Consider the following 24,318-nt stretch of genomic DNA (forward strand, 5'->3'; position numbering starts at 1 on the left):
TTCCCGCCCCATCTCCCGCCTGCTTCCCGAACAGGGGGAGGAAAGGGTTGGGATGTGTATTACATCTCCTTCATATTTGTGGTTATGTGTGCTGGTGCGTGTTTACGGGCGTGAGTGCTTGTGAGAGACGCTTTTTTCCTCTCACTGTTTCGTCCAACAGATGACTTTCGTGCGTCTGTGTCACTTCTAGCCCAGATTCTTTGTTGCAATCAGGGCAGTTATCTCCACCCTATGTATGCGCCTTTCATTTATCCAGCATTAATTTCGTTCTTTTTGTCATCTCTATGTGTGCGTATTTGGCGCATAATTAAAAAAGCTTTTGCCTAACACCAGCTTTGCGTTGTGATTTGGGGGTTTCACTTCACCTTCGACACTTTCCTGTTAGTGTGCTTCTCACTTTCAACTTCATCCGGTGATCTCTTTCTTTGGGAATTGTAAATTTGTAAGTAATAGTGTAGTGAGGGTATGGGGCAATCCAACGGCGTGGCACGAGGCTGTCGTCGTGTTGCCAATACCAAGTCACAGGGTGGGCGCGCGTGATGCTGCCTTCTTTTGCGCAGTTCGGTAGGTCGCGGCGGGCTGGCCAATGGCACTGTGGCATCGATCCGTCGATTGCGGACGTGCATGGGATCTCCCATACCTGGCGTCCACTGTGCCTCCCGCCGACTTTGTAGCTCAGTTGTCCCTCCCTTAGTCCTCATCTCAATGTGATCGCGAGGCTCAACGCCAATCGTCAACCGCCACCACTGGAGCCATTGTCATTGGACTCAGTGGGGGACTTTTATTTTTTGAGGGAGAGAGACAGGTACAAAACAAAATGCAGTAGCAAAAGGTAACACGAGGGTCCAGTGATGATGCTGCAATGTTAGTAGGAGGATGACCAAGAGGAGCAAGGGGCTAGGTTGTCTAAAGACGGCGCCGTTATAATCCGGGCAGTAGGGGCATTGGAAGGATCCACAAACGCTGCAAATTGTGTTGGTGTAGAGGGAGATTACTTCATACATACTGTTGTTATATCGACCTGTGACAAAGAAATTGAAAAATGAAAGTTTTCACTGTGTTGAGGCGCATAGTTTGGTGCGGTATAATTTGTGCTGACTACAGTATTTGTGCCAGTCATTTGAGAGGTCAACATGAAATACGTTTCACCCGTAAAATGTTTCCAAAATTCCTTCCGTACTTTGTGTGTTTAGATAAGTTCGTTTGTGAACGTGTTGGTCATGTGCTTGTGAGTGTTAACTTAGTCATTAATGTCGGCTCGTTGCCTTTACAAACCACACAGCCCTAAATCTTTTCTACATTGAATGGGGAATAATTGAAATTCACCCGGTTCGTAGTATTCGTATGCGAGGCAGATTTGGTGATCAGTCATGTTGGAGACCGGATAGAAACGCGAGGCATTGAATTCAACGCAAGTTCTTTCCGTTGTTAACTGAAAAAATAATATGATGGGTTGAGTTGGACAATCTTGCCATGAATATCCAGATACCGCTAGATGTTTCCCATGCGTCCACCCCGTGATCAGCACCGATGTGCGAGATTTCAAGGAAGAAATTCGTTTACCTAGGTGCTTACGGTAAGGACAACCATTGTATAGGAATTCCGAGGCCCTTCGTGTTCCCTTGGGCGGGGCACAAAAGGATAAGAGTTGCTTTGTTGGTTTCTTGGGGATTAATTTGACCGGCAATATCGCAATACCTTTATCCTACGAAAAAATTGCTACGACTAGGAGTCTTTTCGTGATATCAGAAGAGTAATTCAGAAAGCTCAATGAATTAGCTTATTATTAGCAAACTTTTACAATAATAAGGCACTGTGGATCTTACACCTACACAGAACCTTTCGGCATAATGAATATACCTGGTAAATGTCAACTCCTAATTCAGGATCTCCATTTTTCGCTCATATCACACACCTATTTCCTAGAAAACGGTGATATTTTGGATGTGTTTATGTTGATATGACACGCATTTGACAAACAGAAATGTCGGAAAGACCTAATTGGCATTAAATAATATTGACCTCGACATGACCTTGGCGTAGGAGTGACCAGGTGATTTAGTACATAGTACAATCTTTTATCCTCATCACACACTGAAATGCAAATTATGAACGTATGCTAACTTGAAAAGGAATTCTGCAGATGACTTTGTAATACGTTGGTTATTTGTGTAACTCTTGATTTTGTTAAAGGGGTCACTTAGGTGCACCGCAGTTGCGCCTGTGCCGGGTGGCCCGAATAGGCACATAGTAGTAATCCTAAGCCCCGCAGTATGTTGGCGATACATACTCTACGCAAGCAACGTCTTCGTTCATCTTCAGGGAAGTCTCTGGGTGCTATATTGGTGGCAGCAGGAAGCCAATCCGACCTTAAGGCATAATCATCCTGTTTCCTACTGCTAAGTGATTAATCTTACCGGGGCGGAAGAAATCCCAACGACCCATAATGGAAGGTCGAAAAATAGCCCCCAGTCTTGTGTTCTGCAGAGAATCTATTAACAATGGAGGCGACATTAGTCGTGGCCGTAAAACATCCAGAAAAATTCGTTATGAAGCAGTCTACCATACTTGTATGAAGATCAGTCATATGAACACGCGATACCTCCTCCATCTCTCCACCAGCTAGACTAAACTCAGGCATGGTTGGGCGGCAGCGTGATAAGGAAGAGTAGATGCGAAACCTCTCTTCCGCGGAACTATGTTAAATCTCGCCCTTTGTCACACCACTCCGCTTCTGGGCCAGCTATGGATACACGTGATGTCCAGAACATTCTCCTCCCCTTGGCACACTTTCTATACAGGCCAAAACTCTAGACGGAGTGGAATTACCAAGAGGTATCAGTGACTTTACGGCTAAGTATCTCCTCAATTGCACAGACATTATTGACTGGCTCGGTTGGCTCGTTGGTGTTATTCTTCCGGCACCGATTATGTTGTGATGATGAACACGGAAGGTTAGCCAGAAGGGACGATGGGGATAACGCTCAAAAGAGGAGAGGTGATCTGCAATAGGTTGGCAAAGGAGCTACTTACGAAGCCCGACACTGTACCTTCTTAGGGCGAGCTAACCTCCGAGTCATGCCGGCAGCCCTTCGGCCCTACAGTACATTATCTGCGCTCATATCATAACTTATTTTGTCTTCAGCGAAGACTTGGAGTCGCTGTACGTGCCTTACTAAGCGTGTTATGTCATTTAAACTGCTTGAAAAAATGGAAAACTTTAGAGAGTTTGGGAGTTCTTTTCGATATTTTACGGTTGCATTAACCTAGTTTGAAACGCAGTTTCACTTGGGGGGTAGTTGGGATAGTGCTTGGGGTAGTTGTTCCCAGGATAAATTAGAAATTAGTATGATGAATTGGTTTCGTTGGGAAAAAATGATGTCCCCTAGCATCAGCACTTGCTTATCTACGTCCGTGCTGCCTTTGTGGCGCGCGCCTTATCGAGCGAATGAAGCGGGAAACATCGGACCAATGGGACAGTGATGCCGCTGGCCTGCGAACCGCCGCTGGGCGGAGGAATCAATCATCCCACAACAAAACTCACCTTGTTAAAGAAAAAATGAACAAAGTGGGGACGGAAACGAGCGTACATCAACCGGGGCACCTGACCACTTTGCACGTAGTCCCGAAGCTCGTTATTTAGTACCACGTAGCCTGTAGGCACACGAACTTCAAACACTGCCATGCCACTCTCATTGGCTGGTTCCAAAGGCTAAAAGGTAGAAGGGTCCTTTAATCCTCAACTTTCTGACAACGGCTCATACTGGTCGGTGGCTGGTATACACTTCGCGAACCAGCTAAAAGGACATTAAATTGTATAAAACTCTTCTCCGTAGTAAATATTAAAACAAGCGGAAATTTGGCTAAATGTGTCCACATCCTTTAAACCAGACATAAAATACAAAACCATGAAAGTTACTTCTTTAAAGGTTTAAGTATCAAACATCTTGGTTGAAGGGCAATTCCCTTGAGGGCCAAATGAGGTGTGCACTGAAGTGGACGCTTACATGATTTCCCGTCCAGCTGCCGCAGACGGACATGCGCATGTGGGAGTTGTTTCTGCCTGTAAATGTGGGGGTGCATTCAAGGTCGAAACTGGGGTACAATCTAAGAGGATTTTCCGGGTCGAGAGGTTCGCGTTGAATATCGGGAAACTCCACGTTGTAACTGACATCCATTTGAAGAGTTAGGAGTCCAGTGCCCTCTACTGCCAGCGTTACGTCGCCCCACACAGATCGTGGTGGATACTGCAGTTCAAAAAAGACTTGCATGGTAAATGTTGTCACCACAAGAGTCTTCGTGTTAAGTGATTGGCTTAACATGTTTCAATGGACGGGTTAAGTAGCCAGGATCACTTCAAAGGTGGGGTTAGCAATCACCTACCACAGTGCGTGAGAGCGTGGAGTAGTTGTCGGGCACGATCCATATCTCCGGTTCCCACTGTTTGAGGGAGCTTATTTTCTGCCTCACCGACATCTTGTAGAGAGCACGATTCTTGTCTGCCAAAGCGAATTTGCGCAGAGCTTGAAGAGCCACTAGCGAGTCCTGAGCGGCACGCACACAGTCAGGTGAGAACAGTAAAATGTATGATCAAAGGAGAGCAAAGAACAGAAAGTAGAGCACATACGAAGGTGCTAGTGAAGCCAGAGACGTGATTACGTTGGTTAGTGAGCCAGTTTACCATGTCATGGGCCTCGTGGACTGCGGGACTCCAGGCATTGGTCTCAAGTTTGATGAGGAAGACGAGCGCTGAGCACGCCACTCCGTAGCCGTCATTGGGCCATTCACCCCGTGGATTCTCGATTCGCCGACCTGCTTGATCAATCTCATAGATTGGTGGAGGGATAGGATAGTTCGAGTAGTATACATGATCCGCTTTCAGGTGACGCCTTTGGATCTGATTCATCGCTCTACATGGGACAAACACACAACTTTCCTTCATTGAATAACCAGTTTTTGCATAGAGATACACTATGCTAATACAATAAAAAAGAAGCATATTTTGTTAAAAAAAGACTTAAGGGCGCTATATTTGGTGGCAGAGGAAAGCGAATACAATCTTAAATGACATCCATCCTGATATTTACTGTTGAGAAATAACCTTTAGTGGGGCAGAAGAAGGGTATATTGCCGCGGATACGAAAATCTGGGACTAATGACGTCTACCTTTGGTAACTACACCAATCCCGTACTGTATAGGAAACTGTTTACAAGTGAAGAGACACTAGTGGTGAACCACCGGGAAAGTTCCATTACGGAGCTGTCTACGATGCCCGTAGGAGGATATCAATTATGTGAACACGCGATACTTGCTCCACTTCCTTACTCTTTGGAGAAAACTTAGATAGGCATGGCTGAGAGGCACTGAGGTGAGAACACCGTGATGAGGGGGAATAGACGCAAAATCCTATTTTCATGGAACTATGTCAAATTTCTTCCTTTGTTGCATGACTCTGCTTCTAGACCAGTATCCCTACGACTAGCTATGGACACACGTGATGGCCACCATATTCCCCGTTCCCCAATACGGTAGAATTGCCAAAGGTCAAGTATGCCCTCAGTCGAATAGGAATTCAATGAGTAGCATGGTTGACTTGTGGACATTTTTCTTACAGCGTCGAATACACCATAGTGGCTGACACAGAAGGTTGTCCAAGGGGAATGCAGTGGACAGCACTCTAAAGGGAGGAGGGGCTTTGTAATACCTTTTTTTGCAGTTCAACTCTCGGTTTTTGCAAAAAGGCCAACCAGGGGCTCTGCCATTGTGCCTTCTTAGGTTGAGCTAGCCTCTAAACCATTTTAGTAGTCCCCAGCCCTTCTGTATAGCAGCAATACATTATCTACCCTAATATTATGACTTAGTAGTCTTCAGAAAAACCTCGGAGCGCTACAAAAGGTCCATGGTTTGAATGGCATATAAATATGTCAGATAGGAAGTAAAGTAATACAAACATTCATAAAGGAAGTATACAAAACAGCATCTTAAAAAACTGCACACACTAAGATTAAAGTATATGTGAGAAAGTTGCCATCCACACTTTCACTAGCAGACTTCGTCTTCGATTTAATGTGATGCACTAGCTCAGACAAGAAAATCTGAGCGTCACATGCATGCAAAGTTGGTAAGTAAAAAAGCAACAAAGTCGTTCAGTCAGTTAGTCAGTCTTTGAGGCGCTTATTCAGTCATCCATTCTAGTCATTCAGTCAGCACAAAATGGGCAAGTGATTGCGTGGATCAGTAGATGAGAAGCATAAGGGAAGATGAACATACTGGGTAAGTTCGTTTTGAGCGTTGGCTCCGGCAGCAACTTGAAGTGCATAGGTGGCAATGATTTTGGCGAAGAGGTCGTCAACATTGAGAACATGCTGTCGAATGAACCCAACAGCGAGGCTGACTACGCGAGAGGCGCGATCGGCGGCGCGTCCGCTGGGAGGCGAAGTGCCGGCGCCCCGTAGACTTACCACTACCATAGCCGCCGTGGGTAGACGGCGGTGCGCCTCACGCTCCGTGGGATTTGGCCACCGTGTTTCGTTCACTGGAGGAATGAATCGACGGTCCACCACCACCACGCCCTCCCCCTTCACCGGCCAACTGCCCACTAGCATGGGGTCCGCTCCTGACGTCTGATTGACTTGCGTCTCCATCAGAAAGGTTATCGTACGTACAAACGTTTCGTCCTCTACGAAGATCCACCGCTCCCACTCCGTCAGTCTCGCCAGTAGCATGTTCCATATCGCGAATGCTGTCGGAAGGGCATGGGGTCTAATTGTGATACAAAATGCACAAAATCATCAGTCTTTTTCATATAGTAGACTTGAGTATACTTTCTAACCTCGGAGGTCTAGCCTGAAACAGCAGGGACCACCAGCACCAGCTATAGGAGAGACCATGGAGGCTAACTTTTAGACATTGGTGAAAATGGACATGCTCGCTACCAGAATCTTGGAATAAAATCGGTCACCACAGTTGCCAGAGGGGCCTCACAGTCACTTAATTATTTTAAAAGCCATTAGTCTGTCTACAGAGGGTATCAGTGCAACTACGGAAATATGTGTCACACGTTTATGACTTCGGGCCCAGGTGAAAAAAATAGGATTCACATGTACGTGAGGCCGGTAACGAATGTGCTAAAGACCGAAGGTACTCAGCTCGCTTCTAAGGTGGAGTTAGTTAGCTAGTCAACACAGCGTAGAAAACCCATTCACAGAATACAGACGACTAACCGGTCAAGGTGGTCGCGAAAATTGCAGAAGGCGCCGGTGGAGTTGTCAAAGTACGTGAATCCACGCTGCAGGACGATGGAGCAGTAGTTGACTCCGGCGAGCATCACGTCGTTGGGCAGGTAGCCGGCGCCACGCAGGTAGAAAAGCAGTTGCAGATTGAAACCCAACTCGAAAAAGACGTTCTCTGCCGCTCCGTAGGATAATCGTAGGACATTCTCAGTGCTTGCATACTCAAAGTTACGGCTGAGTGCGGGTCCAATTACGTCACCTTTGGGCGCAAATAAGACAGTGATGATCTGTTTTGAAAAGGGGAAATTAATCAAATCTCGCATAATCACAGAGGTGCTTATGATATACCTTCTAAATGGAGTTAAATTCTCAAAATGATACCCGACATCTGCTGCACCATTCTGTGAAACAGTGGAATGGAATTACATCGACTTGCTCAAGTTAGACGAGTAAGTACACCTCCCGCTCGTAATTGCTGTAAAAGCAGCTTACCCGTAACACTAACCACGCCCTTCTGCGAGCCGGGAATGAAGCGATGCGCCCGTTGTTCGGGCACCGTAAACTTCTCCGGCACAATCACGCGAAAGTTGTTGACAAACAGCCGACTGGAGCTGGTGAGATCCATGAAGCGAGAGGTGTGAAAGTAATTCGGAATGCCATTCATCTATGTAAATTGTAAAAAGAAGATGCAAACACTACAGTTGCCCATCCACACTTTCATTCCAAATTTAGCCACATATTTCAAATTTAAATGTCCGATTGCGATTCATCCATTGAATTCCAGATCCTTCTATCCATTTAGTATACATTAATCCAATCGTACTCTATTAACTCCACATCCGTCCAATAATTTCTGATTCATCCAACCCTACATTCACCACAAATTCAATCCCTCCGTCTCAGAATTACCCATTCATCGTAATTGGTTTTGTCTCTTATTTCGAACTCCTCCGATATCAATCAGTCCAATTATTCAAAATTCATTCAAACTTCCAATCCTGATATATTTTGCCTTTCTAGACCCACCTTCCCAGTAACCTATCGGGGGTCCATTCATTCGTTCACACATCTTTCACTTTATTCATTCATTTGTTAATTTACCCACAATAAGTCCACTCGATCATTCCAAAGTCCTCCATCCACCCACCACAAATATTGGCATCTATGTGCAGTTGCATTCGAGAGAAAAAAGTAACCTGGCTACTCAGCAACTAGTAAAGCGGTCACTTATAAAAGGACGTGATGGATAAGGAAGTCCATGGAGGTACTGGTCGCATACATGCACGAAGATGGAACGCGTCTCGCAGTTGGCCCCAAGGAACGAGAACGCACATATGGTGAAGGTATTGTTCCCCGTGTTACGAGGCAAAATAGGTAGATAGACGTATTTCGACTCGCCGGCGTCCAGGTACACCAAAGTCTCCACGGTCTCGTTGACCGAGTAGGGCGGTGCCCAGGCTGTCGTCAGACCTCCGTAGGGAACTCGAATCACTCCGATGCTCGGGTTCGCGTTCACCCGGACCAGTGCCTTACAGGTGACAGAAAACAGGCTCTCTGTAGGTTTACCACTCTCACAATTGACTAGGGTAAATGACAGAGACATCTACCACCCATAATAAATGGTAATGTGAAGAGTTCAAAAGAGCATATGCTATTAATTCCATCTTCATAAGCCCAGTCCTAATCAGTCTTTTCTTCTTGCGTTTCAGAGGTATTGCAGTTGAGTTAGAATTTTAGAAATTGCGTTTAAAGTAGCTGTACATGGAAATCCTTTAAAGGCTGTGTTGAATTTTGCATCGGTACGCCAGTCATGCTTTTAAAAGACACATGGGCAGGATAAATATCTCTCCAGATTGTTGCAATTTTCTTCAGTATCTAGAGTAAGATGATTTATTGCAAATTTTGGGCTATTTTTGATACCTCTGTATCAGAAAAAGTTTAAATAATCCACAGCTAGATGAAACGGGAGAAGAGAAAATGAGGGAGGAGAAGATGGGTAATATACCTCAAGGAAGTATGTCCAGTAGTTAAAGAGGCAGACACGGACACCAAACTGCTCGCCCCAAAAACCGACCTCGGGGACTTCAAGGGTGAAGTAGAAGCGGCGTGCACCGTCAAAGCGCAATGGAGCGTGGTTGAGCGTGAGGCCCTCCGAGACGTCCATTGCAAACGCTCCCACCACCCAGCCTGCTTCCATCTTTGGTAGTGGGACGCGAAATTGGATCTGCCCGTCCGGTCTGCCAACGACATTACCGTTGTTATCATCAATCTTGATCAGCAAATACACCCTTATGAATATCTGTTGCTAAGGCTCATTCACATTTGAAAGCACTTGAATCAAAGTATTTTCCCCCACCTGCTGAATCCAATACTTTCTGTCCAACCCGCCAACACCACAGTCAATCACGCCTATGACTGTTTATATACCCACTATCACAATCAAATTTAATCCTCAGATAGACACCGAGGGAACGGATCAGCTCATATTAGGTTAGACTTTCGCTAGTATTTGGGATTGACTACAGAGCACTCCAGAATGAAACAGGAAGGGTAAAAATGGAGACGCACTTGACGGGTGTACTGTGCCACATCCACGCGCCGTCCTCCCAGTTGCGGTAGAGCATCTCGAAGGAACCGAGCTGGCGTAGCTTTGGCGGCGCGGTGGTGTTCTCCGGACAGTCAGCCTCATCAGCCCAATTAACACACTGGTTGATGCCATCGCAGCGCTCCGCTCGCGAGTAGCATTCCCTTCCTGATGTCGCGTAGCAGGGCAGCGCACGCGCCGGGTTCTCCGTCTCGTTGCAGGTGTCTGTCATCAAGAATAGATGAGGCAAACCTTCCCCAAAGCGCTGATTCGGGGAGAAGTTGGCTTACGACATCATATGACCCTAAACCTCAGTTGCTGGAGTTCGTAGGCGTGTTCCAGTTCACAAAACCCCTCTTTTAGTCGAATACGTTAGTAATAGTTTGGCTGATTATTTGGGATTCTGACGTGTTTAGGAGATGAAGATTAGTAGGAGGGAATTCGGCTAATGATTCACTGGCAATCACTCACGATAGAAGTTGGCCTTTGTGAAATTGGCGTCGGTAAACATAACGAGGCCAGACTTCTGCACAGTGGAGTTAGCATCGGCGCCGTAAGTGGGCGAGGGCACGTAGACGCGATCCACTTGGCTCGCGCTGTTGTACCACGTGAACTCATACGGCATCTGTGCGTGCGCTTCGTACATGGACATCTCATTAACCACCTACAAGTGAAAAGAAGCAGTTGAGTATCCATTCACACGAACCCAAACCATCTATCAACTACGTCCTGACACACATCGTTTTCCTGGATGAAGGAAGGACTGTCATATCGAAACAAGTCGGCATGGAGCACGTTCACTGCGAGATAGGATCCAGGCGTGGCAAATCCTCGTATCTCCACGGTGTCTAGGTTCAAGTCCTTCCCTCGATTCACTTGAATTTGCACATTGTTTATTCGACTGTAGTTGGTGAAGAAGGTTAAACTGTCCGCGAGAATCTCTCCGTCGTTCTTGATGCAAAATGCCAGAATCCGACAAATCGGTGCCATCGCCTTGGAGATAGCGATCGAGAAGGATCGAAATGTGACCATGCTGCGCATCGATATGCGATCAGAGGTGATAATGTTTCCACCTGCAGTGACCTATGAAGGGACAAATAAGAGTTTGGCAATTTCGAGTAGCTTTTATTTATTTGTTCATTCATTCTGTATGGTGAAAGTGTAGCCTCTAATTGATGCCGACATTGGTTCACTCCGATTAGGATGCATTTTTGAAAAGGTTACTTAATTAGATGGAGTAATAAACCTATTATATTTGCCAGTTCCAAGCCAAGCGACAAAGACATACCAAGTAGTGGATAGTGTCCACGGGATAGTTCGTCTCCACGTTTAACACCATGTACTGGCCAACCTGAAACGTTTACAAACGCGACAGCGTTACACATCATGGCTGTTTTTGACTTCTTGTAACAAGATCTAGACCAATAACTTATCGTGCAACTAAAGGAGGGGGGAAAGGGGGGACGAAAAATAGACACCGATGCTAATTTTAAGCAGAACCACAATTGTTTGTCTGGATAATTAAAGGTTACACAACCGAATGAATAAAGGTGGAGTTTATGAGGGGAGAAGGTAATGGGAGTGTTAAATCAAGGACCAACCTGTGGCTGTGGGGTGGTGGTGGTTAATTGCAGGTACGTACTGGACGGAGATTGGAATTTGAATAGTCGCTGATAGGCGGTCGCAAGAACCACAGATTTTTCGTCTATGAACGACGCCTTAAATCACGGAGAAATTTCTTTTCAAAAGACACAACATAGTCTGTATGGAAATTCGACTCAATTAAGTCATCTCTACTTAGCTCATTTCAATCACGAGGGTTTCTCAAAGCGAAGAATGACTAGGAGGAGAGTTGGAAGGGGAGAGAAGGAGGAGAAAATACCTGTAGAAGCAGACTAGTGCATGTATCTTCAGCAACGGGACGGAAGGTATACTGGATCAGAGAGTCATCTGGGATGGGCAGAAATACTCTTCTCAGTTCTGCACCCTCTGCACACGAGATTGTCAAACGCACTCTTCGATTGCCTATGTAGAGTGGCTGCCGACCGTCTGCAGTGAAAATCACCATCTGTAAAAGCGATACCAACAGTCACAATGAAAGCCCCTTCGAGGCAGTCAGTATGGTTGCATTAAAATCACTTACATAGGCGGTGAAATACATTCCTGGCTTGTAGAGTCGAACACCCCCGCCGAGAAATTTAATGTTAGAATTGGCCGAGAAAACTTGAGTGAAAGCCCATCCTGTTCGAGTGTCTCCCTCCCACCAATTTGTCACGGAAACGTTTGCCCAAATATCCATGTTGGCTAATGAAGGTTCTGCGCCCCCCACGCTTCCGGTAAGTTGGGATCGCAGCTCGAAGAGGGGTACTATAAAGGCAGCGTGACCGTCCATCTTAACAAAAAATAAAACGCTTTCATTTATATAATTTTACTATTAATAAATAAGTAGCACGGTGATTTCATACTTGTGTGATGGTGCGCTTAACAGTTCCAGCCGGAGGTTTGGACCACATATCGGGCCCACGCTCACGCATTTCGATGATAACACTTGCATTCCCACGAACGTACTTTCCGCTGGTATAATTAGCCTGTATTAATCCAGTGAGAGCAAAATCTTCATCCGAGTACCGAGGAAGCATAGTCACGTTGACATCCCATAGTGCAGCCCCTGTGAAAATGCCAGATAGGAAAAGGAAAGGCAACCCTTACAGTACTCGACCACTCTAAATGTTTTTTCTACCATATGCTTTTCGTGTCGAGCCCGAATCATCCAATCTCCCTCGTTGACTTGATCGGCCAGAGCGAAATCGAGTTCAATTATGCCTAAGAAAGAGAGAGGAAATAGAAACCACCTGCAGCACTTACCCCCAATGTTTGTCATTGGATTGAGCCATCGTTTAAAAAGATTATTGGAAGAGTCAACTACTTCCACCGAAACAAGGGAACCAAACCATGGCATTAAGTCAGGCTGCACTGGTATAACTCGAAACCGCACGACCTGATTTTGGTGGTAAATCGGCTTGCTCGTCTTTAATAAACTGTAGACAGTTAATGGCCCCTCTTACCTGAATCATAAGAGACACTGTCTTGGGATAAAGCTGGATCATTGTACGGTTTTGGAAGAGAAGAGAGCTGTTGGTGGCTATATAACCATCTAGGTGTAACCAGTACTCGCCCTGAGACGCCTGGTTCGGAACCTAAAAGGAATCAGACGTTTTAATAAAAAGGCCACAGATAAGTGTAATCAGAATATTCTTACACCCTGCACAAAGAAAATCACTGGAGTTTTTCTTGGAAATAGCTTGCATGAGAAATTGATTTTGCAACAGATAGTAAAGGACAATATGGTAAGGATTTAAACTCGTACTCTCATGTGAAGAATTCGTGTTCCAGTCGCTAGGAAAACTGACGAAGTTGATATCATTTCCACGACGCCCTTCTTAATTGCAAGGCGCATTATGATCCTTGGGTAAATCATTCTTAAAATGGAGACACTGATTTGAACATCTTCATCCGGCCTGACACGTTGAGGTGCTAAAATGATATACGAACTTAAAAAAGTTGTGACGCGAGAAGAAGATCTTACGGTATGGGCTCTAGCATGTAGCCACCCATTTGTTGGGATGCCGCTGGGGAGATCAGGAACGAAAGAATGATGCAAAAACTGAAAAGTAGAAACGGTTATTAAAACGTACTTAGTAAGCTACAAAGATTTCTCTCAACAGAGTACTGTTAAAATATAACGCTTCCGTAAAATAAGGTGAAGTCAAAAATCAAAGCAATTAAACATCCACAGGATATATGACTGGAAGTTGTAGCTTCATTAACATCACGGCAACTATGGTCTTGTAAAGCAGGAATGTATAAGCTGACATTTTTCAAACAACATTACTATGTTTTAGAAGTTGTACATAAGAAACTAAATGGCTATTTTGGAGTATGTGATCATCTCACTGTATAAAGAGCAGACATGTGAACAAGTTTGCGATCAATGAGAACCTGGATTTTTGGTGCTGGCTTAAATGCCGCCACGCAAAGTGAAAAAGGAACAGCATAGTAAAGTAATAAGGAATAGTTAATTTAAGCTTAAGGAATTGAGTTGCTTTACAACCACGAAACAAAAAGCTTTAAACCCATTTAGGAGAAGCACCTATAAATCAAGTTACTGTCAAAGCAAATCGGAAAAATTGCTCAGGTTTCAAAAATATAAAGTAACTCTAACTTGCCAAATTGTATACATTTGTTGCCGGGGAACGCTTCATGCAAATTTTTCATTCGACGGAAAGTATGTTTATAAAACTGGGCCGAAAAATAAATAACCAATTAATGATAAAAACAAATGAGGTCGACCTTAATCAGCTGCTTTTTAACAAGCAAGTACTTTATACAATTACGATGATAAATCCAATAACGAGAAATTTCGCTAGTACTTAGGCATCCATGGTACTTAATTACTAAACTGGTGGTTGTTTTTGGATTGATATTCATTGAGGATTGTATAAGTATGGCGCATAGAAGGTTTATGAAAAATTTTTCTTGGTGCAAAGAATCCACGGGCCTTAATATTTTATGCATGTGAATACGACATGACGAGGTAATATTTGGGCTATGACACTAAATGTCCCATATTTACATTTGCTGTAAATTACTTTATGCACAGACAAGGGCCTTATAAGAAAATCGGATTTTAGTAAAATGTACATCAAACTTTTTCGGTGTTGTGACTCCCTAAATTTCCCCGAGAAGTAATTTATGCACCCTGAGTCTTCCGTTATATCGCAGTAGGCCAAATTAGTACTGCAGAACACTATGCATTAGCACGCAGAAATGTCAAAGGAGTATTGCTTAACGCTCATGTTGTTTAAATGCACCTTTCAGTGTAAAAGCGGGTAGTCTACTTGAACCCCGTGATTGAGGCATGGTCAGTATCTCCCAAACCAGAGAAGACCTCTGTGTCCAGGTCTCCCTAAACTTGCATCTATCCTCACCTACACTAAGCAAAAAATATGTACAAATCCGATTAGTCCCTTCGTTCTAAAGATGTGAAGGCTGAATGGGAGGATACAAGCGAGGACCGTGCCACAAATGCCAGGCCTCGGAGTGGAAGCAAAATTTCTGGGACCCGGAGTGCCGTGTAGTTTGCCATACATCTAAGCATGTCACTGTAGCAGTAGTCCGCAAAGAAATGGATGAAGATGCATTAATATGAACAGACAGTGCGGGTACAGGGCTATGCAGTGCTCGGAAGGCTATAATGTCAAGTGGGAGAATATCCTGTGTAGATTAGGCAGCTTGCTTAACCAACTATGTGGTTCAACAAAATATAAAATTACGAAATGACCCCTACTTCCTTTGAGTGATGTCTCGGGTTAAACCGTAGGATCGAAGATGGTTTGATAATCCCACACATTAAGAAGAATGAGACCTCCCGATTGTTGGGCATGTATGCCTGGCAAAAATTGCTTAATATTGCTTCCTCAAAAGGCGAACTATGGTAGAAGGAGTTCATCAAGGTGTCTCCACTTAATATCGGACGTTTTGGGGCACAGACTAATTCGTGCATGTCGATCGCGTCTCTTAGTAGGTTTGCTGAAAGGCGACAATAGGAGAAATATCACGCTCACAGACCATGATGAAACTGTTTTGAGAAAAATAAGATAGACATCCCTATGGGGTCAGCTGATATTCTTCATAACTTGATTCCACTCTAGCGGCACTTATTATGTAGAGCTCACTACTAGGAATTTTCCAAAAGTAGAGATAATCTGAGTCTCCACCAAATCAGCTATTCACTGGACAAATTGCTAAAATTATGATATTCCATATCTTATGAGTTACAGACGCTAAAAGTGACATTTGTAAAGGCACTTTTTGACCACTACCGATGCCTATTTTAATCCTTTTTGTCAAAGGTGTGGTGTTGGATCAAGACTTAAAAATTCCCCATCTTGTCGAATAAGAAAATATCCAAAAGCGCATAATGGCCCTAGCCCTGCCCAGTTATTCTGTTATGTATTTAAACAGAATGCTTTGACGACGCATGCTACTACTGCAGACCGGGTCACACTGGTGACGAGCGTCCACCCTCCTCAATTTATTGCCGCACGCTGGTCTCGTTTGTCAGTTGCGCATCAGCCACTGCAAATGTTGCATTGCTACATTTACCCACAAGGTATTGGCAACGAAAAGAAAACAGACCATGATGGGGTCTGACCTTCGCAAACTGGAGGGCCTCCAACAACAGCGCGTCCGGCGAGACATGGTGCCCGACCGACCGCTGTGGTTATAAACACTGCCATTATCATCCGGTGGTAGGGGTGGAACAGAGACAGTACGAACCCACTAGTCACACTGTGGCCGAAGGCAACCGTTCCAGAAGTCACTAATAGGAGGGCTGCTCCAGGTAACTTTCAGAGCAAAATGTACATTTGACCTATTGCCTTCTAGTACTTAGATGCATTATTTCGTGGCTAATGCTATTTTTGAAATAAAACGCTGAGTCTGCCTTCGAAACGGATACCGCCTCTAAAAAACCATCCGAATGGCTGTCACTCTGCATTAACACTAACGTTCTCATCAACATTTCAAGAAAAAAAAGTAAATGGCAAAGGGCAGTGCCGAGGGCTAGCCAAGGATCAAAGAGAAATCTATCCTCTAAAAATAGTCAAGAGTCTAAGCGCATGTGATTGTTGAACGCGAGAGGAGTTGTATGGGGCGGCGATCAGCCAAGGGTGCTGTCATGGAAGTCGATCACGCAAAGCGCATCATCGGGGTGTATGGAGAGCTCAACGGAGTCGCCGTCCTCGAAAGGCAGTGCCAGCCACCCGTCAATGCAGAGGTACGCATCCTCCATACGTGAAACCACTCGTAATCTAAAAGGAGTGGCACACCCACTTACGCGCATTTCAAAGCGCTTTCTGTGGTCTCCCTCCCTCCCTCGTTAAGTGTGGCAGTGAGTGAGATAATTACCCGACTGAGGTTCCTACATCGGCAAAAAGAACAGTCGATGGTGATTATGACGAACGACTTCCGGTGTCCACCCAAGATAAGCACCACCATTTCAGCTGTGCTTACTATTCAGTCTTTAAATACGCAAGATCTGCTTCCGAATCAAAGTGTCGTTTTATTATGCCATTCAGACAAGATGGTACAGAGAAAGAAGAATACTGGAGGAAGATGGGGAGAGACGATAAAATTGTGTCGCAGATTATTCAGTCTGTCCCCTTAGTCTACCAACTTACTGCTTTGATACCTCATAAGAAGTACGTCTCCAGATATCCTACGCTTTGTATAACTCCCCAAAATTAACTTGGATGATAAAAACCTTCTTAAAAAAGGGTATTTACTAAATAATTGGCACGAACCATAAAAGAAGCCTTAAAATATCTTGAAAATTCGGTGTACAGAGGCCTTCAAATGCAATGTTTACTTGTATGTTTTTTTTGAGGATGTACATAAGTTTCAAGCTCGGACTGAACTGCAGGCGCTCAGAGGACGCCAGCGTGCTTTTAAATTCAGTGAAAAAATAAAATCTTAGCAAACATAGGGAAGACAAGGAAAGCTTACTTTTTTGCAAAACCGCGAGGAGAACCAAATTTAAAGACATCTAAAAAGTACAAAAAGGGATTTGTAGGTAGCCAAAAAATGATTCTTTGAAAAGCCGTCGAAAATAGTTGCATCTTCACAAACGTAGATTTCCTACAATCTGATGGATTAGATTAAATCCAATATATTTAGTCTTAGAATAACGCCCTTCACAGACCTCTATCTTTACATCAAGCTGATGGCAGTTGGCACAGATATGACAAAGTATTTAAGACGGGTTGAGTGACATACATTCTGCTGTGGATAAAGTGTAACAATAAAATTACGAGCAAGAGAATAAAGAGCAATAAGAGTAGCAATCCGATTTGAGTAGACCGGTGGTGAAAGGAGAAAGAGGGAACGCACGGTTAGTGATTATTTCGCGAACAGAGTAGGCCATAAGAGGAGAATCGGGGGGGAAGACCAGATCACGGTTGAAGCGCTCAGCAACCTCGGCGGCTACAGTGACATCGGGATGAGAGTCAGAGGCGAGAGAGAGAAGGCGCGCGACGAGGTGGACATCTACCTGGTGGAGGCTTCGGTACCACGAGGAGGAACCAGTACCTGTGCACACCAGCAGACCGCTCGATTTCTGAGTCACCGGCGTCGCCTCCTCCACTGATATCTCGTAACGGGAGACCCTGTCAAGCACACACGCTTAAGCAGACACTCATGAGACTAATCGCTCCATAACACCCCCCACTCGCACGAGTAATTGACCACCGAAAAACCAGCCACTAATCGCATGTCAGGGTGTACAACACCCTCAATTTCCTTCACCTAACAGGCAGACTAACCTGGTGTTCAAACAAGCACTGATAAAAACATCGTTTAACACCCGCACAGGAAGGAGGTAGGTAGGAGGTAGGGTAGCAACTGCTGGATCCTCCCCACCATCCTCGTCGGAGGGGCGCGAATGTGGTGCACGCGGCTCAAATAAACGCGGAGTAACGGTATCGAGAGGTATCAGCTGGGCCGACGGCGTCGAAACGAGAAGTCGAATTCGCTGGCGGAAGCGCCGACTAAAACGGTGTAGAGAGAAGTCCAAGAATCCAAGTCGTAAGTGAAAATTCCAATAATGTAGATGGCAAAGACGACACAAGTTGAATACAGGAACTAGTTGAGCATAACATTTCATGAAAGGGGTCAGGAAATTCAAAACCGTGGAGGGCACCTTAATCCAATACAATAAGAATTTCAGTGTAAAGCAAGGTCAGAGTTCTAATGAAACTGACTGTATTCCCAGAAGCACTAACCTAAACTGTCCATTCACCAGTCTATCCACAATTACCGGAATTTTCTTGTGCCAATGACGAGGCAAGCAAAGACTGCCCTCTGAGCTGAGGTTAGAAAAACAAACATGATCAAGTTAAGCACACGGCTTATTTTCAAAAGCAAAACTAAGATCCTTAAAAAACCGTATTTTTAGAACAATCTTACATTCAGATAAATGAAAATGAGTCGAATAAAAACACAATTTGAGTTGCTTCCAAATCATGAATAAATAGCAGGTGAGACCTACGAAACGGGATTGCTGTTGATCCCAATGATGGGTTTATCCTTTTCGGTAATCCTAACGGCAGCGGTTAGAAAGGTCCCGTCGCCACCGACAGACACTACGAGGTCAGCAGTCTTGGCATGCTTGAAGTCATACTCCTTGTAGTTTACGGCGTCTACTTTGACACCGCATTTACTTGTTTTAAAAATCCACAACTTTATGTGCAATAAGTAGCAGTATTAATAAAAACTGTCCTTTTAAACATCGTAATTGCTAAGAAAGGATGCAAAAACACTGCTGTACATACGTCGGCAAGAAACAAACCACCCATAAGTAGAGGTTCTACAATGCTTATAGATTCATCAAGTGAAACAAGCATAAACACACAAATTGGCCTAATTTGAGACCTAGTGCGTATAGCCACAGGTTAAAATATCGAAGGCGAGTTAGAACTTGTTGTCACATTAAGCTCGCAGACACTTGAATATTCACATTTGCAGCTTACGTGAAACATCGCATAAGTTCATCTACGATACTACAGCGATCTTCATGTCTACTGATCAAGTGTTTACTAATTTTGCTTTTCTTCGCAACCTCAAAACTAATCGAGTTATTCTCCTTACATGTTTTTCAAAGGGGAAAGAATGTATAACTGAATAGGTATCGCCCCCGCAATCAATTCCAGTTGTTTTGCATACTATCAGCACCTTCTCAAAGTGATTCCTGGTGTTTGAACTCAAAGAGAATCTACATGATACTTTCAACGAGAAGATACTTCCTCTTCTCAAAAAAGGGCAGAGGAAGCGCCCCAGCATCGGCCGCAGGAACAAATAACGCAGGATCAACCTTGAAAACTGACACTTGAATATAAGAACAACGTTTACCTAAAAACTCCTTGTTAAAATGTTCAACTTGTATTAACTTATTTTGCGCAATAAAAAGTGCTTAAAACCACAAGTGCTGGTGAAGTTAAAGAAGTTGTTGCAAGTTTGGCACTATTGGTTCTTGTGAGAAAAACCGTACTTCTTATCTAAGGCTACTTCATGAGATAAATATAAAATAAACCGAAATAGTTTAGAAAAAGGAAGATTCATGCAAAGGCTTTCTATCCGAGGTAGGAACTGTATTAGGTTATTTAGTTTTGGCAAACTCAGTTTAATTTAACCACAAACCGATTAATATCCCACAAAAATTGCCTAAAGTATACCATGAGACATGATTCGTCATAATAACTCCATTTGTTTTTAGAAGACTGGGCAGTTGTATTACTATCTGTTCATATTGTAATACCCATTCATTCGAATACCTGCCGTCAGGCTGAGGTGACCATGTGACCTTGCGGGCGTAAATGGTCTCTAAGGCGGATCAGAACTCCGATCCTTATTACAATTCAATAACCTGCAAACTTTCACCACACGCCTAAAGTTTAAAGCTATTCTGCTCCACCTAATCTTCTCACTCTAAGTGTGACACCAGTGGCGGAGGAGAGAAATAGGGAGTTCGTTGGAGCGTGGGGTTCGTAGCTGCTTGTAGGAGTTGTTCGCCTAATCGCTTTGTGTCGCGTCGGTTTTTCACTGCATAAGAATAAAGTGCCTTAAAATATTTCTCAAACTGATCATATTAGAGGAGTTGCGCCGCTTGTCCCAGCAATTGAATTTCGTTTGTATTGGAGACATGACGGTTGTTGTGACTACTAAATATGCAAGGAATCTGTTGTAACAGGACGGCATAAACAAGGGACGGAAGCATGCACCATGGTTTGACATGGTCTCCCAAATTCAAACTAACATGCTCCGTGTAAAGGTCACAGAATGGGATGCTAGAAATATTTCCTGAATATTCTACAGGTGTTGGTCTCTCCATGATGCCACCTCCAAAAGAGTGTAAGGCTGGAGTACTGGTCAGCCTTTAAGGCTCATGAAAACATTACCAAAGGGCTCATTCATTGATTCTACAACCAACTACTCCATCTCGTGCTTTTCTCGGCGAAGTAAAATTCCTTATGTTAAGTTATGCAACTCAAATAAGGCGAGGAGTGTTAGATTCAGGACTTCTAAAGCATGAGGCCTAGTTGAATCATCTCGAAGTTTCCCAAGCAAAATTGACAAATGCGGCAAGTGTGAACATATTTATGACAAGGGTAAAACTCAATAAGCCAAATTTTATACTTTATTGACTGTTAGTCGACATCATTTACTAGTCGTTTACGACTTCAAAAGCAACTCCAGTGGCATGTATTTTTTCTACCATTTGTACGATCACAAAATTCCCACGATGTTCTTTCACTGTATTTTAGCTTGCAATGAAGTTCCTTCTTTCCTGATAAAGCCGGAGGAAGTAGGGGAATTAATAAAGTGCAACGAACAAGGACTTCGTTAAAGACTAAATTAGGCATTTTTGACAGGTATAAAATGTATTGCCGACTTGCATGAGAGACTGGGACTACCGGGATGGCCAGATGTCCAGGCCAATAGGCGAAGGTCCAAGGACTGAACACCTAAGTGACCCAGTTTTACCAAAACTGAGGGTTACACGAACAGCCAATGTACTACAGAGCCAATTTCGTCTTGTGACCCTCGTTTCCTTGGTTAACCTCTCCCGTCGGTCATCACAACGTAGCCGATGCTGTAAAGAAACGCCCATGAGCCAACTTCACTAGTCATTTGATTTTTATTTAACTAAAGAGATAATTGACTGCAACATCACTGATCCCTCTTGACTATTCTACTAAATGTGGGTTTTTGCCTGTGTGGGGACTGTATTTGGGTGAGGGGGAATGTGCCAGCTACCACGCTCGTCTACAGCTAGTCGTAGAAACACTGGCCTAAAATCAGAGTCATGCAACCAAGACTGGGATTTAGCATAGTTACTTGAGGATGTTTTGCATCTATTCTCCCTCACCACTTTGCTCTCATTTTAGTGCCACCCAAACACATCAGTCTTGGTTCCATACAAGCTAGTAGGGGAGTGGAAGGTGGATCACGCGGTCAAGCAATTGACACCTTCGTAAGAGCATGATAGACAGCTCCATTGAGGAACTTTTCCAAGTGGTTCACGGCTCGTGCCGCTTCTGTTGTTAATAGCTCTCTGTTAAGAGCCACATCCAATTCTCCCATCTGCAGCATATGGACTTCTTCCACCCCACTAGTGTTTATCACCCAGAAGCAGAAATCAGGATCGTTGTCTTCTAAGATGGCTTAGCTTTTCCCTGCCATCGGTGTGGCTCCTTGAGACTTATCTAAAGGCGAAAGAATACATAATACTCGGGCGGAATAAATGTATTTGACATACAGTAGGTCTTCGGGCTATGGGAATGGCGTGGAGGCCAGGGCACCCGGCGAGGGTACGATGGCGGAACCCCTAAGTGATCAGTTCACCAAAACCAGAGGTTGAACAAACAACCAGCGTATTACATCTTACAATCTATAGCTAGAGAGCATTAAGTTTGGAAGGAGAAATCCTGGAGGGTGGAAAAGCCGTGAGTTTGCAATCGAGCCATAGAGTTGGTTTTGTCAGCCTTCGGACCCTCCTCCCTCATCGTACGCCATAAGATTAATCTCATTGAATAATTTACAACACATAAGGTAAACAACTAAATTAAAAATTCTCTCATAAGGCTTTCCAAAGGATTTGTGTGCACTTGTCATCCTCCTCAGTGCTTGCGTGGAGTAACTGACGTCACCAAGGATAGCGCTATAATCACCAGAGATTAAGGCCAACACGTCAATTCCTATCTGATTTATAGGTAATAATACATTATCTTCTCCACATAACACCAACGTCACTGATTGTCAAGTTTTGCAGAGTACAAGTTTTCATAAACACAGAGTGAATGGTCAGAGAAGTCCAAATTACGGCATTTCTGTGATTGAATGCAGCAGCCACAAAGTGGAGTGTTAGATGTTTACATGAAGTGGCAATGCATGCCTTCGTGGCATCTTCATCAACACTTACCTTGTGGAGTCACGCGAGTTGCAGTCACCGCTGCGTTGGCAGTGACGCGAACAGGAGGGCTGGCAGGCTGGAGTGGGAGTGAGGAGGGCACTGCGTGCATGCGCGATCGGGAATCGGGTCTCTTGCTCTTACTCCTCCACAATTCACTCTGCTGAATCTCTCTTTCTTCAATCACTTGAGCAGCTTCTCCGAGGTTAGAGATTTTGCACAAAATTTGTTGAACAAAGAAGCGAGATGGAGAGCGATGCTGTCGATGCATCGGACTAAGTAGATTATTAAATCAAATTTGACTTTTCCTTCAAGTTTTCGATGAAGTGAGGCATTCTGCAGATTTGCATGAATTTCAGGCAGCTGGCACCCCAACTAGGCCAACGCATGCCAAAAAGACGATTGAGTTTAGCTACTACCCTAGAATATTAGTACCACGAAGCTTAGCAACAAATTGTACTCGACTTAGAAAAAGGAAAAAGTAATAATTACAAACTGGAATAAGTTTGTCTCGTGTCAGGCACCTACTCATACCCGAAGGCATCAAAGGGCAAACGAAGAAGGACTGAGGGGATGAGTTGTTGGTTTGATTCTTGATTTTTTGGTAGCGGGCCACTTCGTGTCTTGACTGTTATACCTTCACCGGTCGGACTGGCCTTTGGGCCATACGAGAAGCTCTAATCTCTTGCCCATGTCGTATATATGTACTCAGCCTGAGTAACACGTCTTCTGGCGTCTTCAGGTCAGTCTCAGGGGGCTACGCATACCTGTTCTACACAACCACTCTTAATTAGAGGCATAGATACCTTGATTACCACGACACAGATGGAATGAAATACTAAATGAGCTCTGCCATCACGATGCTCTGGATAAATTATAATCTACTTTTACTTTCAAGGTATTCTCAGTTTCCCGGTACCGGATATGATGGTCGCAATTAGCGACTACTGTTTCAATATAAAAATTTGGGAGGTATAATTTATCACCATGAGATGTTCCGCTACTGCGTTATCTATGCGCCCTTATTATTAACCAGGATGCAGTGTTAAGTGATTTGAATTACATTCCACTATTGTAAGTACTCAAAGTTATACAAACTCACTACTGGAAGGTACATCCTAGAAAAGCGAGAGTAGGTAGTTAACTCCTGACTACATGCAAATTTTTGTCCAAACAAGCATAACTGCACGCTTTGTTTAACACCTTCCCTCATTTGAGAGAGGGTATGCTGATGTAACGTTTACCATGGTTTTGCGACAGAACGACGCTTATTTAACTTATTTGTTTTCATAGACGGGTCATTCAATGTCTGCGATTTGATTCTCCTTGTTTCGCCTTCAAGTCGAATTCGCTCACTTGCGAAGGAGTTGTAGTGCCCCAAGACTTCTCCAAAGATGAAAGAAGACACGATATCTGGGCAGAACGTGTATTGCCGCCACGCAGAAGGATTTGGGGCTACGAGTATGACCTGGATACC

The 24,318-nt window shown here is 44.2% G+C and overlaps 2 protein-coding genes across 2 annotated transcripts; both read right to left on the minus strand. All coding sequences in view use genetic code 11, as the record gives it.

Moving 5' to 3' along the window:
* Window positions 1–356: 356 nt before the first annotated feature.
* Window positions 357–16,078, minus strand: EGR_03394 (CD109 antigen; the record flags this gene model as incomplete). The annotated part of the gene is made up of 24 exons (XM_024492643.1): window positions 357–746; window positions 840–1,021; window positions 1,327–1,432; window positions 3,545–3,712; window positions 4,008–4,247; window positions 4,384–4,545; window positions 4,628–4,910; window positions 6,272–6,763; window positions 7,225–7,520; window positions 7,739–7,897; window positions 8,513–8,761; window positions 9,239–9,470; window positions 9,802–10,042; window positions 10,289–10,481; window positions 10,556–10,900; window positions 11,106–11,168; window positions 11,419–11,535; window positions 11,700–11,885; window positions 11,961–12,209; window positions 12,283–12,485; window positions 12,527–12,640; window positions 12,683–12,845; window positions 12,883–13,014; window positions 16,016–16,078. The coding sequence occupies 24 exons, from the start codon at window positions 16,076–16,078 to the stop codon at window positions 357–359; spliced, it is 5,028 nt and encodes a 1,675-aa protein (XP_024353044.1).
* A 460-nt stretch (window positions 16,079–16,538) lies between these two features.
* Window positions 16,539–23,112, minus strand: EGR_03395 (hypothetical protein; the record flags this gene model as incomplete). The annotated part of the gene is made up of 7 exons (XM_024492644.1): window positions 16,539–16,689; window positions 17,384–17,423; window positions 17,768–18,042; window positions 18,199–18,423; window positions 18,924–19,094; window positions 19,651–19,759; window positions 22,854–23,112. The coding sequence occupies 7 exons, from the start codon at window positions 23,110–23,112 to the stop codon at window positions 16,539–16,541; spliced, it is 1,230 nt and encodes a 409-aa protein (XP_024353045.1).
* Between the last annotated feature and the right edge of the window lie 1,206 nt (window positions 23,113–24,318).

Source organism: Echinococcus granulosus (assembly GCF_000524195.1).
Source record: "Echinococcus granulosus chromosome Unknown EG_S00017, whole genome shotgun sequence".
Taxonomy (NCBI): Eukaryota; Metazoa; Platyhelminthes; class Cestoda; order Cyclophyllidea; family Taeniidae; genus Echinococcus; species Echinococcus granulosus.